The sequence below is a fragment of the Cherax quadricarinatus genome, chromosome 8 (genome assembly GCF_038502225.1).
Source record: "Cherax quadricarinatus isolate ZL_2023a chromosome 8, ASM3850222v1, whole genome shotgun sequence".
NCBI classification, from domain to species: Eukaryota; Metazoa; Arthropoda; class Malacostraca; order Decapoda; family Parastacidae; genus Cherax; species Cherax quadricarinatus.
The window spans coordinates 23,101,611-23,116,315 of NC_091299.1; the positions used below are offsets into that span (position 1 = coordinate 23,101,611).

The 14,705-nt window shown below is 38.9% G+C and overlaps 1 protein-coding gene across 4 annotated transcripts in view; it reads left to right on the forward strand.

Moving 5' to 3' along the window:
• Positions 1-205: 205 nt before the first annotated feature.
• LOC128698615 (uro-adherence factor A-like) overlaps positions 206-14,705 on the forward strand; it is a 33,994-nt gene continuing 19,494 nt past the window's right edge. For all 4 annotated transcript variants that reach the window (XM_053790955.2, XM_053790954.2, XM_053790952.2 and 1 more), the window contains exon 1: positions 206-10,024. In XM_053790955.2, coding sequence (XP_053646930.1) covers positions 4,816-9,669 — 4,854 coding nt within the window. In that variant the 5' untranslated portion in view covers positions 206-4,815 and the 3' untranslated portion in view covers positions 9,670-10,024. The remainder of the gene's footprint in view (positions 10,025-14,705) is intronic.

Genomic DNA, 14,705 nt, shown 5'->3' on the forward strand with positions numbered 1-14,705 from the left:
TGTCCGCCTGGAGCCTTGCAGTGTCTGCAATGGAAGACACTGTCATGCAGATTCGGGTGTCATCTGCAAAGGAAGACACGGTGCTGTGGCTGACATCCTTGTCTATGTCGGATATGAGGATGAGGAACAAGATGGGAGCTAGTACTGTGCCTTGTGGAACAGAGCTTTTCACCGTAGCTGCCTCGGACTTTACTCTGTTGACGACTACTCTCTGTGTTCTGTTAGTGAGGAAATTATAGATCCATCGACCGACTTTTCCTGTTATTCCTTTAGCGCGCATTTTGTGCGCTATTACGCCATGGTCACACTTGTCGAAGGCTTTTGCAAAGTCTGTATATATTACATCTGCATTCTTTTTGTCTTCTAGTGCATTTAGGACCTTGTCGTAGTGATCCAGTAGTTGAGACAGACAGGGCTGGAATGAACTAAAGTACAACTAGGTATAAACTAATAATATAAAAATACAAATTTAAAATAGAACAAGACTCTCACTTGTAATTGCACTAAGGTCTAATATGACTTTTGTGGAGTCTGTGTTTTGAGCTAGAATGAGCTATAGTACAACTAGATTTAATCTAATAATATAAAAATACAAATTAAAAATAGCACCAGTCTCTCACTAGTAATTGCACTATGGTCTAATATAATGAATTTGGTATTGACTATAGTACAACTGAGTTTAATCTAATAATATAAAAAAGGCACAAGACTCTCAATTGTAATTGCACTAAGGTCTTATATAAGTTGTTTACAAGAATTAGAGTATAACTAGATTTAAATTGACAGGATAAAATACACAAGTTAAGGTAGCAAAAGAATAATAATAAAAAAAATAAAAATAAAAATGACAATGACTTGGTTATAATATGCTAGTAAGATGGTAGACAGGATAATATAAAAGTTATAGTTTAAAATACTAGTTTAAAAAAGTATAGAATAAAATGGTCAATAAAAGAAGTTTACAATAAGTTTGATCAATATAGTTTAAAGCAAAATTGGGCAATAATGGGGATTTTAGAATAAAATTGGGCAATTCAGTATTTCTTAAAGTGAGGTACAATTATTAAGGACAAGTTATGGCTAGTTTATAATAAAATAAGATGGAACAGTGATGCGTTAAGTTGTAAAAAAAGGAGATAGATTCTGTAGATATTAAACAAATTAAGACTATGAGGTAGAATGGTCGTTGAATACAACAATGACAATCAAAAGTAGTTGGGGTATTAGAATTTTAGGGGGGCACAAATTTATGACAATATAACACTAACTGTGGACTGTGGGTATTATCTGCACTTTACTCTGATTCTGTTAGTCCAGCCTCACTTAGGAATGTTTTAAGGTCATGTTCTGTAGAGATGAAGTATCTCTTCCCAGTGGGCTGTTTCCTCACTGCGATTTTTCCATCCCTCACAAAGCACTGGTGGATTTTTTGGACATAGAGTAATTTTCTTAGCCAATAAAGAAGGTTTTGTCTTATTTTGGTAAGGCACTCATTGACATAAACATCAGTTTTCATAGAAATAGATGTTTTTAGTAGGTTGTTTCTTTGTAGGCTAGTTTGGAATTTTAACAGCACTGTTTTTTTACCTGCTTGGTAGCCCATCAGTTTGCAATCCTTTAGGTCGTCACTACGTATGTTAAGGCGAAGGTGGTCCTTGATAAGCTGCAGGGTGGTCTCCATGCAGGTCTCTTGGGTGACTGTGGGTGGGAGATGTTTGCTGTTAACTACAACAGCATCAGATAGCTGCTGTTGGTCATTATGGTCTTGGAAGTTGGTTATGACATTGGCAAGTTGTTGGTCCACTCTTGATCTTTCCTCTGTAATGTTGGTAGTAAGTAGGGTGACTTGGTCTTTTAGAGTTTTGATGGTGTCTAGGGACTGGGTGTGGGTGTTGCTTTGTTGTTCCAGTGTGTCTAGTTTATGTTCTAGAGCAGTGATCTTGTTGAGGTAATCTGCATTGCTAGCTTTTAGTTCCTGCATTTCTTGAGTTAGTTTGGTGATCGTTTGGTTCTGAATCGTAAGGAGTTTAGCTATTTCTGGGTCGGTGATCTTCTTGACATCAAATACTGGGAAGGAGTTATCTTGGACTGTGACGGCGGCCATGTTTGTTGTTGTCTGTCGTGTGTTGTGGTGGTGCCGGTGGGTGATGAGGGTTGTGTCCTGGCTGGCAGTACCACAAGTTTTCCTCGTGTTATTACTGCTCTCACCTTTGATGTTAGGAGTCCTTAGCTGGTTACTGGATCTTCTTTTATTGCTCTGACCCTTGTCCATTGGCTGTGGCTTCGGGTGAATAATAGGCGATGGGTGAATGTTGTGGAGTATCGCTTCAGTGGCAGCGGGGTAGGAGGTGGTAGTACGAGTCCTATTAGTTGGTAATTTGTGAACTTTTGGGTGATTTCTGCAGTTGATTTATATCATTCTGGGTATCCACACATGTTAGTGTTATGTGGGTCTTGATTAGGTCATCACTGGGCTGCTGGGAACCTCAGGTAGAAGTAAAAATAGAGGACAAGGTTCCTGTTGCCGCTGCCGGTTGTCTATGTCGGGGGTAGTTGGACTGCTGAGGTAGCAGTGGCAGACAACATGAAGCAGCAGTGGCAGACAACATGAAGCAGCAGTGGCAGACATCATGAGGTAGCAGTGGCAGACATCATGAAGCATCAGTGGCAGACATCATGAGGAAGAAGTGGCAGGCAGTAATGGCAGACATCATGAGGTAACAGTGGCAGACATGAAGCAGCAGTGGCAGACATCATGAGGTAGCAGTGACAGACAACATGAAGCAGCAGTGGCAGATGACATGAGGTAGCAGTGGCAGACAACATGAAGCAGCACTGGCAGACAACATGAAGCAGCAGTAGCAGACAATATGAAGCAGCAGTGGCAGACATGAAGCAGCAGTTGCAGACATGAAGCAGCAGTTGCAGACATGAAGCAGCAGTGGCAGACATCATGCTGCAGCAGTGGCAGACAACATGAAGCAGCAGTGGCAAAGTGTAGCATTAAGAGTGTAGCACTTATAAGTCACTCTGTCTGACTTTTTTGGGTTATCTTAGGTTCTCTACACATGTAGTCAGGAGCAGGAATGGCCGCTGTGGTGGCCCTACAAACCCCAACAAAAACAATGGCCGCTGTTGCCACCACTAGCCACATACGTAGTGACATGTATTTTATTCATTCTAGTGTACATATGTTTCTATGTTATTAATATGTATTGTTTATGCCATATTGCATGAATTGTGATAGATAAATAAGCTGTAGAGTTGATATTAGGGAAATTATTGAAGTATTTTCTCATGCCGGGAATTCCACTGGAACGAATTAATTCCATTTCAATTAATTTAAATGAGGTAAATTGACTGCAAACGAGTAAATCCAGATGCGAGCAAGGTCCTGGAATGGATTACACTCGTAAGTAGAGGTTCCACTGTATCTCCTTTTTCACCTTTATCAAGTAGTACTGTCATTTATGGATTTAGCACTTCCATGAATATAATGCAATACCAATCCTTCAAGACAAGTAGTATGGGGAACTTGTAAATTTGTATATGAATGGTTCAGAGAACCAACATGCTGATAAATTAGACACATGTGCAACTCTTGGGTATCTCCTCCTGTTCTTCAAGTTTCTCCTACGTATGGACTGATGAAGCCACTGTGTGGCGAAACGTTTCCTCAATAAAGATACCCAAGAGTTGCACATGTGTCTAATTTATCAACTTGTAAATTGTAAAGCAAATATAAACAAAATTTTTTGTTTGCTTGTAGAATTTTTTTTATTACACAACGGCTGTTTCCCACTAATACAGGATGACCCCAAAAAAAGAACAAACACTTTCATCATCATTCACTCCATCACTGTTTTGCCAGAGGCATGCCAATACTACAGTTCAGAAACTGCAGTAGTATATCTTCACCCGTCCTTCAGAGTGCAGGCACTGTATTTCCCACTTTCAGGAGTCAAGTCCTGTTAAAGGGTTTTCCTGAATCCCTTCATAAATGTTACTTTGCTCACACTCCAACAGCACATCATCATAAAAACCATTTGCTTCCACTTGCTCCTACCGAACACACTCACACAAGCTTGGGGGAAGTCTAAGCCCCTTGCACACAAAACCTCTTTCACCCCATCCCGCCACTCCCGACCTTCCACTACAGATTTATACATCCTCCAAGAGATTCTATTTTATTCCATCCTCTCTAAATGTCTGAACCACCTCAAAATCCACTTCTTAGCCCTCTGGATAATACTTTTAGAAACCCCACATCTTCTAATCTCCAGACTACAGATTCTCTGCATAATCACACCACACATTGCACTCAGACACAACATCTCCACTGCCTCCAGCCTTCTCCATGCTTCACACCCATATAAGAGCATTGGTATCACTATACCTACTCTTACATTTCCCTCTTTGCTTCTGTAGATAAATCCTTTAACTCCACAGACTCTTCAGTGCACCACTCATCTTTTACCCCCCCTCCCCCTCGTCAGTTCTGTGGTTCACCTCGTGTTTCATAGACCTATCTGCTTGTAGAAGCAATAAGTATTTGCAGTTAGTACTGTATAACAAAAACAATAGAATAATGAAAACATGTCAAATTTTACTTTCAGCTATAAAGTGGATATAAATGCCCTGAAGCACACTTGTAGAACATTGAAAGAGGAGGTGACCCAGCCACAAAGCATGAAAGCCAGTGAATCTCCAGAAGAAACTACAACATAATAAAGACCTATTTTGAGAGATGAAGATAAATTAAAAATTGTTGAAGTACTAGTCATAAAAGCCAGTAAGAACCTAACAAAAGGCAACATGCTACACTGGAAGAAAAAGGTCTTGAAGAATATATCTGAAGCACTAAACAGGAAGGAAACACCACAGGAAGATGAAATCTCATTAAAGATGAAACAAGTGTTACCTGGAGAAGATAAAGTATCACAGAAGAAAACTGAAGAAGTGATGAAGATAAGTACTGGACGTTTAAATAACACAAGTGCCTCTGTGGAAAAGTCTGAACTTCTAACAAAAGCAGAAGACTCGTTGAAATTTGTAAATGAGCCACTGTGCGTTGGTAAACCTGATCACAGAGTGAAAGTGTTACAAAAGAAAGTAGAATATCAGGGCAAAGAATGTGAACAGTTGAGCAAAACAAATGATCCCTTACAAAAAAAAGAAAAATCAACGAAGAATGCAGTGATAAATTCCCCTGTGATGAGTAGTGATGAACCAAGGCAGAAATATGTAAGTTCTTTTACAAGTTCTGAACTAAAGAACACGAGATCGGTAATAATACAAGAGGAGTCAGTGCAACATGAGAATAGTGCTCATTTGAAGAATACAACTATTTTACAAAAAGTAAACATGACACAGAAGGATGAGTCTACTCAAAAACTAATGCAAACTAAATCACATAAGATAGGTAATGGCACCTCAGACATGTCAGTGCAGTCACAGAGTAGAATTCAACCATTAAAAATCACAACAGATCAAGTGAAGGCATCAGTAGGGCCATTGGAGAAAGATGAATCACTGAAGTGTGATAGTGATCAGCCACTGAAGATAACTGAACCACAGATGATGACAGAGGAAACTAAGAAGTCATTAGAGTCACAGAGTGATCCTCACTCCACAAAGACAACAGAGGAGTCTCAGAATAAAGTAACCATAATACATAAGAGTAATGTTACTAAACCACTAAATAAAATTGAGTCACAGAAGACTGCAAATGAGGCAAATAAAAAATTAGAACCTCTACAGAGTGCTACTCAGTTAATTAAAACAACAGTAGTACTTCAGCAAATTAAAAATACGGCTTTCTCTCAAGAAACTGCTGAAAAATGTCTTGAAACACGAGATACTTTTAAAATGATACAAGGGAAGTCGGTACATTTTCTGAATATTATTCAGTCACTAAAGGCAAAAGTAGAACCACAGAGTAGAGAAAAGTTGCTGAAGAATATGGATAGAATGTTATATATGCAACAACAGCAAATGAAGACAACAAAGGCACTGAAGAATAAGAATGAGCCAGAACAGGAACTTAATCAACTGGTAGATATTCTTCAAGTTTCACCAAAGATTGACAAGTCACTTAGAGAGGCAGCTGTAACTCAGAGTGAAGCAGATGGTTCACATGAGACGAAAGACATCATGATGTGTAATGCAACATTTTTATCTCATAATGTTAATAATGATTTAACTCTAAATATCCCAAAGACAGTTGATGATGCACCTTATATGACAGTGAGAACTGAATTTGAGGTGGATACAGGTAACTGGAATGACATACCAGTTTCTGTGGATGAATTAAGAGAATTCTATAAAAATTCTTCATTAATATCAAAAAGTGGAGCTTCGAACAAAGGCCATTCCAATAAGTCTCATTCAGTGAAGTCAGTAGAGTCACAGAGTGATCCTCACTCGGTAAAGTCAGTAGAGCCACAGAGTGATCCTCACTCGGTGAAGTCACTAGATTCACAGAGTGAGCCTTACTCGGTGAAGTCAGTAGAGTCACAGAGTGTTCCTCACTCAGCAAAGACAGCAGAAGAGTCTCAGAATAAAGTAAACATAGTGCATAAGAGTAATATTACTAAACCACTAAATAAAATTGAGCCACAGAAGACTGCAAATGAGGCAAAGAAAAAATTAGAACCTCTACAGAGTGCTACTCAGATAATTAAAACAACGGTAGTACCACAGATGACAAAAGCTGTAATACAGGCATTCAGTGTTCCCCATTTTGAAAAGGAAACTCAACAACAGAAGAGGGCAAATGATATTAGAGATAAGTCAATAGAACCACAGAGTGCTATTAAGTCAGTGAACAGAATAGCAGAGCCACAGGAGAGAGAGACAACTCTGCCTCTGAAGCCAGTAGTTGAATCTGGAAAAGTTGATCAGTCTCTAGAGACCTCATCACTGTCACCAAATGCCATTAAACAACAGAAAAAACACAGTGAAATAAGCAAGGTAGAAGAACTGCCAAATGAAGACACAAACCTATTGGCAGTGGAGGATTATCAGTTAAAGAAATTTGAACCATTGATTGAGTCATCAACACTACTGGATATTACAAATAACCCTAATCCAGACAAGAAAGAAGAACTAATAGCAGAGAAAATCAGGTCAGTGAAGATAAATAGTATGACTAAAGTGAAAGGAGAACCATTGCACAACACATGTCTGCCATTAAATAACATTAATGACTCGTTAGAGGTACATAGTAAGTCACTAGTGAAGGTAAGTGAGATAACAGACAAGGCACTTGAACAAATTAAAAATATGACTTTCTCCCAACAAGAAACTGCTGAAAAATGTCTTGAAACACGAGATACTTTTAAAATGACACGAGGGAAGTCAGTACATTTTCTGAATGTTGTTCAATCAATTCAGTCACTAAAGGCAAAAGAAGAACCACAAAGTAGAGAAAAGTTGCTGAAGAATATGGATAGAATGTTATATTTGCAACAACAGCAAATGAAAGCAACAGAGCCATTGAAGAATAAGAATGAGCCAGAACAGGAACTTAATCAACTGGTAGATATTCTTCAAGTTTCACCAAAGATTGACAAGTCACTTAGAGAGGCAGCTGTAACTCAGAGTGAAGCAGATGGTTCACATGAGACGAAAGACATCATGATGTGTAATGCAACATTTTTATCTCATAATGTTAATAATGATTTAACTCTGAATATCCCAAAGACAGTTGATGATGCACCTTATATGACAGTGAGAACTGAATTTGAGGTGGATACAGGTAACAGGAATAACACACCAATTTCTGTGGATGAAGTAAAAGAATTCAGTAAAAATTCTTCATCAATATCAAAAAGTGAAGCTTTGGACAAAGGTCATTCAAATAAGCCTTCCATATTTCAGCACAAAGGTCTAGTTTTACCTGATAGACCTACCATGAGAGCCTTTATGTATTTACATAAGAAAAATCAGCTACAGAAAAAATCAAAAAAATTTAAGAGATTGGCTAATATTCTTCAGAGGAAAGCTAACCTGAAGCAAAATGGAGTTTACCAGAAGAATACTGATAAGTTAAAAGAAATAACTTTACATTTGAATTGGGAAAAGACTTTCACAAGGCAGCTTGATGATTTGTATAAGAAATGTGATATTGATAAAAAGAAAAAAGAAAAAATCTCCCAAAAGGCATGCGAAGTGCAGGATCAGTTGATAAGTATATATGTGCTGAAGGAAGAAGTAAGTACATTATTGCTAGCAGTTTATGAAGAAGTAAACAAGGACCGAGTGAAGGGATGTATGTCAGTGTCTGTGACTATGGCATTCAAAGAAACATGGAAAATACTTAATGTTGCCATGCAGAGACTTTATGAATATAATACGTCTTTTACTAAGAGGGTACAAGATTTTAAAAAGTTAATAATTAAATTAAAGATGAATGAAACGGATAACATTGAAAAGTTGATTTTGTGTTTAGATAGAAAGACCACCAAGCTCACAAAGAAGATAATAATACTTAAAAAGAAAATATGTCTGCTTAAGACACCTAATGTGGGTATGTTAAGTGTAGATAGACTAGAGGATAGGGCTCAAAGGTATAGTTACTTGGCTAAACTCTTTTTTGAGCTATACCAATTCCTCCAGACTTCAGCATATGATAAAAAACACACTAATGCAACTCTAGAGAAAGCTTTGAATAAAGTACCTGATTTTTACATATCCTGGAGAAAATCCGATATCTATAAAAAAATTGATGAACCACCCAAAGAACCAGATTGTGCAACACTTGTCAATGATTTTACAGTTGAGCCATTAAAGCTTTCAGGAGAAGAAGCTTCTACAACTTTGCCTAATCAAAAACTTGTTGGGAAGAAAGGCACTAAATCTTCAGTAGCAGGCTGGAACATTACAGAAGGTAATAAACCTAGTGGAGTGCAAAAAACAATGTACGAGTCAGTGAAAATGTGGAGGGTTTCATCTCGTGAGACTAATAGAGTTGCTAGAGCTTCTCCACTAGAAGTATGTACTCTTCCAAGGAAAGTATCTGATCTTCCAAGAGTAGTATCTGATCCTCCAAGCAAAGTATCTGATCTTCCAAGACTAGCACCTGATTCTCCAAACAATGTATCTACTCTTCCAAGAAAAGTATTTGATCTAAGAGTAGTGCCTGATCCTCCATGCAAAGTATCTGCTCTTCCAAGGAAAGTATTTGATCTTCCAAGAGTAGCACCTGATCTCTCAAGCAAAGTATCTGCTCTTCCAAGCAAAGTATTTGATCTTCCAAAAGTAGTACCTGACCTTCCAAGCAAAGTATCTACTCTTCCAAGGAAAGTATTTGATCTTCTAAGAGTAGCACCTGATCCTCCAAGAAAAGTATCTGATCTTCCAAGAGTAGCACCTGATCTCTCAAGCAAAGTATCTGCTCTTCCAAGGAAAGTATTTGATCTTCCAAGCATAGTATCTGCTCTTCCAAGGGAAGCATGTAATCCTCCAAGAGAAGCACACAATCCTCCAAGGGAAGCACATAATCCTCCAAGGGAAGCATGTAATCCTCCAAGAGAAGCACACAATCCTCCAAGGGAAGCACATAATCCTCCAAGGGAAGCACATAATCATTCAAGGGAAGCACGTAATCCTCCAAGGGAAGTACCTGTTCTTCCATGGATAGGAAGTGCTCCTCCAAGGAAATATTAACCACTGCGATTGTAGTTGAAAGATTGTAGAAATTTTTTATATGATATTACTTAGGCTTATTTTAAGGTACAAATCTAGGAGTTAAAATGTATAAGTAATGTGACATGTGACTCAAAAAAAAAAATAGTCATTTAGACTAGCAAGGAACTTGTTTAAAATGTATAGGGCACAAGCTTTTTCAATATTTTATTCTTATAACCTCATATGGCAGCATACCATTATAATGAAGAGGAATCACACGCAAGATTTTTGCTGAAGTTGCAGTCTCCATTTGTAGTAGAGAAAAAAGACTGCACAGCTTGCAACAATGCCAGTAGAAGAATAATGGAGACATTATGAACCTCAGTCTACCCAAGTATGTGACTTGTTAACATTTTAATTTTGATAACCTTCTGTTTACCTCATGGTATGGTAGTTGTTGCCATCAAGTATGGTAGAAACATATTTTTAGAGCAAGGCTTTATTATAGATGATATTCTTCTCTGAGTAGAGCTAAATGAAGTTATGCAGGAACAGTGAGATAGGTCATTAAGACAGTTATCTGGTAAGAACTTCACACAACACATAAAAGGTACAGAATAAAAAATTTCAATATATCTTTCAGTGAAATTCTCAGTACAACTTACCTTTCTTCATGATGCGAGTGGGTTCACCATTCACTGCCTTTATATAAAGGCGTTCTCCGATGCACTTCTCCCCGGCTGGGCCCCTGGCCCCAGCAATGCCCAACGGGTGGCCTGCCTTATATAAAGGCAACATGGAAACGGCCAGGATAGACGCCGGGTGGTTCTGGAGCGTGCTCCGACACACCTTGCCCTGGCAGTGCCATGGATGAAAAGTTTACCTTCTAAACCCCTGATACTGACACTCTTTGTAAGATCTTAGAAATATGTATAGTCATAATAGAATTTTTCTCTAGTCACATCTGCAAGGCATAATTTAACATATCACGAATTAAGATTTCGTTAGTAACACTCAAGTGATTAAATGCAGATGAGGTGGAAGTTGAAGAGGTCAAGATCAGCAGGCATCATCACTGCCACAGATAACACCTGACTCTCACCTTACATGATAAATCATTAATGATCTATCACATTACTCTACTATGACTATTATACTCTACCCAGATACAGTGGACCCTCGGGTAACGCCTTTAATCCGTTCCGGAGAGCTAGCCTTTAACCGATTTAGCCTATAGCTGAATTAATTTTCCCATAAGAAATAATGGAAATCAAATTAATCCGTTCCAGACACCCAAAATTATTAAACAAAATAAATTTTTTTACATGAGATATACATTTCCCTATGCAGAAAACAATGATACATGCACAATAAACAATACTAAAATGACACTTACCTTTATTGTGGACTTGATGAGTGATGAGATGGGAGGAGGGGAGAGGATGAAGGTGTTTTATTGTTTGGAAGGGAAATCCCCTTCCATAAAGACTTCAGGTAACAAGTCCTTTTCTGGGGTTACCTCCCTTCTTGGGTTTTTAATGCCACTATGACCAGCTTGAGAGTAACTGGACCCCTGTCACACAAAATATCTGTCCAGAGAGCTTTATTTCTCGTGTCCCTTTAAGATTTCCCTAAGATAGGACACAAGAGTGTCATTGTACATGTTGCCAATATGGCTTGCAACAGCTGTTTCAGGATAATATTCATCCATAAATGCTTGCAACTTTGTCCACATTGTACACATTTCCTTAATCTTTGACGAAGGCAACTTCCTCCGTCTCTCTTCCTCCTCCTCTGAAGCAAATTCCTGAGCTGTGATCAGTTGCTGTTGCACCTGAACCTCTTGCAGCTCTGTAGTGGTTAGCCTTCGTCGTCATCCTCCACCAACGCTTCCACATCCTCACCACTAACCTCCAACCCCATGGAGGTGCCCAATGCCACAGTAGATTCCACAACTGGCATAATCTCCTGAGGGTTAGCCCCAAACCCTTCAAAATCCCTTTCTTGTACACATTGTGGCCACAGTTTTCTCCAAGCAGAGTTCAAAGTCCTGCAAGTCACTCTCTCCCAGGCCTTACCTATAAGGTTTATGCAACTGAGGATACTGAAGTGATCTTTCCAGAACTCTTAGGGTCAATTCAGTGTCTGAGGTCACTTCAAAGCACTTTTGAAACACTGCTTTGGTGTACAGTTTTTTGAAGTTTGAAATGACCTGCTGGTCCATGGGCTGGAGGAGAAGAGTGGTATTAGGAGGCAAAAACTTCACTTTGATGAAGCTCAACTCCCCCGCAATTTGCTCTTGCAAGTCGTGAGGATGAGCAGAAGCACTGTCCATTACCAGGAGGCACTTGAGTGACAATTTATTTTCCAGGAGGTACTTTTTCACAGTGGGGCCAAACACGTCATAGAACCAGTCAAGGAAAATGTCTCTAGTGACCCATGCCTTACTGTTTGCTCTCCACATCACACACAATTTAGTCTTGACGACATTGTTTTTCTTGAACACTTTGGGAGTTTCAGAGTGATACACAAGTAAAGGCTTCACTAGCATTACTACAAAATAGAGTTAGCCTGTCTTTCATAGGCTTGTGTCCTGGGAGTGCCTTTTCCTCCTGAGTAATGTAGGTTCTGTTTAGCATTTTCTTCCAAAACAGGCCTGTTTCATCACAATTAAACACTTGTTGGGGTTTTAATTTTTCAGTGTCTATGTACTCCTTAAAGTCCTGCACATATTTTTCAGCCACTTTTTTGTCAGAACTGGCAGCCTCACCATGCCTTATCACACTGTATGCCACTACGATTCTTAAATCTCTCAAACCAGCCTTTGCTGGCCTTAAATTCATCAATAGCAGCACTATTTGGAGACATTTTCTTAATGAGATTCGCATGCAACTGCCTTGCCTTTTCACGTATTATTGACTGAGAAACACTATCTCCTGATAATTGTTTCTCGTTTATCCACACCAACAACAGTCTCTCCACATTTTCGAGTATTTGCGATCTCTGTTTTCTAAGCATACTTGCACCTTTCTCAACAACATCTTCCTTGATTGCCTTTTTTGTTGGCCAAGATAGTAGTGATGGTTGAATGGGGTTTGTTACATAACCTTTCCAACTCTGAGATACGCACTCCACTCTCGTACAGTGGAACCTCAAATATCGAACTTTCTTCGGTCCAGAAGGCTGTTCGAGTGCCTTTACCGAATGAATTTATTCCCATCAGGAATAATGTAAATTAGATTAGTCCATTTCAGACCCTCAAAAATACACTTATAAAAGCACTTACAAAAATACTCTTACATAATTGGTCGTGTTGGGAGCAGTTCGATTTTTGAGGTTCCACTGTACTTTGCGATTATCTCTTATTTTAATTCAATAGTATTCTCACCCTTTTTACCACAGGGTTGGCACTAGAAGCTTTCTTGGGGCCCGTGGTGGCTTATTTAGCAGTTACAAGCACTAAAAACAATGGAATAATATAAAATATATCGCATGTACGCGTGGAATCGTCCTCACTGGCTTTGTAAACAATGGCACACTGGCTGTACAAGGAGTCATGGAGTGGCTGGGCCCACTCAGGCCACGCGGACACGTTTGGGACGAAAGCCCTTAACCGAGTTATTTGGCATTAGCCGAGTCAATGTTCTTATGCCAGAGCAAGCCGTTATCCGATTTTGGCGCTAACCGGTGATGCCATTAACCGAGGGTCCACTGTATATATCCTCTGTAATAACGGTTTAAGTGTCTTTATACCATTTTTTATATCTTTTTTTATCTATAATTTCACATGATTACCTTGTCACATTCACCTATATTTTCTCATGTAAATATTTTCTTCCTACTTTATTCTACATTTAGTTTTCCTTGCTATAATGGTTTTTGGGCTGTTAACAAAAATTTGTATATTTTTACTTGGATGTGTGCTGTATGATTCATATGGCTTTGATGCTTGTTTTTGAATACATGTATAATAATTTTCCTTCATAGTTAATATTTTCAAATTTTGGCATTTCCTGTATTTTATATAATGTACGTTGCAAGTATATGGAATGGGTGGTAAGTTACTAAATGCTGTAAAGAGTTTTTATGAGGATAGTGAGGCTCAGGTTAGGGTGTGTAGAAGAGAGGGAGACTACTTCCCAGTAAAAGTAGGTCTTAGACAGGGATGTGTAATGTCACCATGGTTGTTTAATATATTTATAGATGGAGTTGTAAAAGAAGTAAATGCTAGGGTGTTCGGGAGAGGGGTGGGATTAAATTATGGGGAATAAAATACAAAATGGGAATTGACACAGTTACTTTTTGTTGATGATACTGTGTTTATGGGAGATTCTAAAGAAAAATTGCAAAGGTTAGTGGATGAGTTTGGGAGTGTGTGTAAAGGTAGAAAGTTGAAAGTGAACATAGAAAAGAGTAAGGTGATGAGGGTATCAAATGATATAGATAAAGAAAAATTGGATATCAAATTGGGGACGAGGAGTATGGAAGAAGTGAATGTTTTCAGATACTTGGGAGTTGACGTGTCGGCGGATGGATTTATGAAGGATGAGGTTAATCATAGAATTGATGAGGGAAAAAAGGCGAGTGGTGCGTTGAGATATATGTGAAGTCAAAAAACTTTATCTATGGAGGCAAAGAAGGGAATGTATGAAAGTATAGTAGTACCAACACTCTTATATGGGTGTGAAGCTTGGGTTGTGAATGCAGCAGCGAGGAGGCGGTTGGAGGCTGTGGAGATGTCCTGTCTAAGGGCAATGTGTGGTGTAAATATTATGCAGAAAATTCGGAGTGTGGAAATTAGGAGAAGATGTGGAGTTAATAAAAGTATTAGTCAGAGGGCTGAAGAGGGGTTGTTGAGGTGGTTTGGTCATTTAGAGAGAATGGATCAAAGTAGAATGACATGGAGAGCATTTAAATCTGTAGAAGGAAGGCAGGGTAGGGGTTGTCCTCGAAAAGGTTGGAAGGAAGGGGTAAGGGAGGTTTTGTGGGCAAGGGGCTTGGACTTCCAGCAGGCGTGCATGAGCGTGTTCGATAGGAGTGAATGGAGACGAATGGTATTTGGGACCTGACGATCT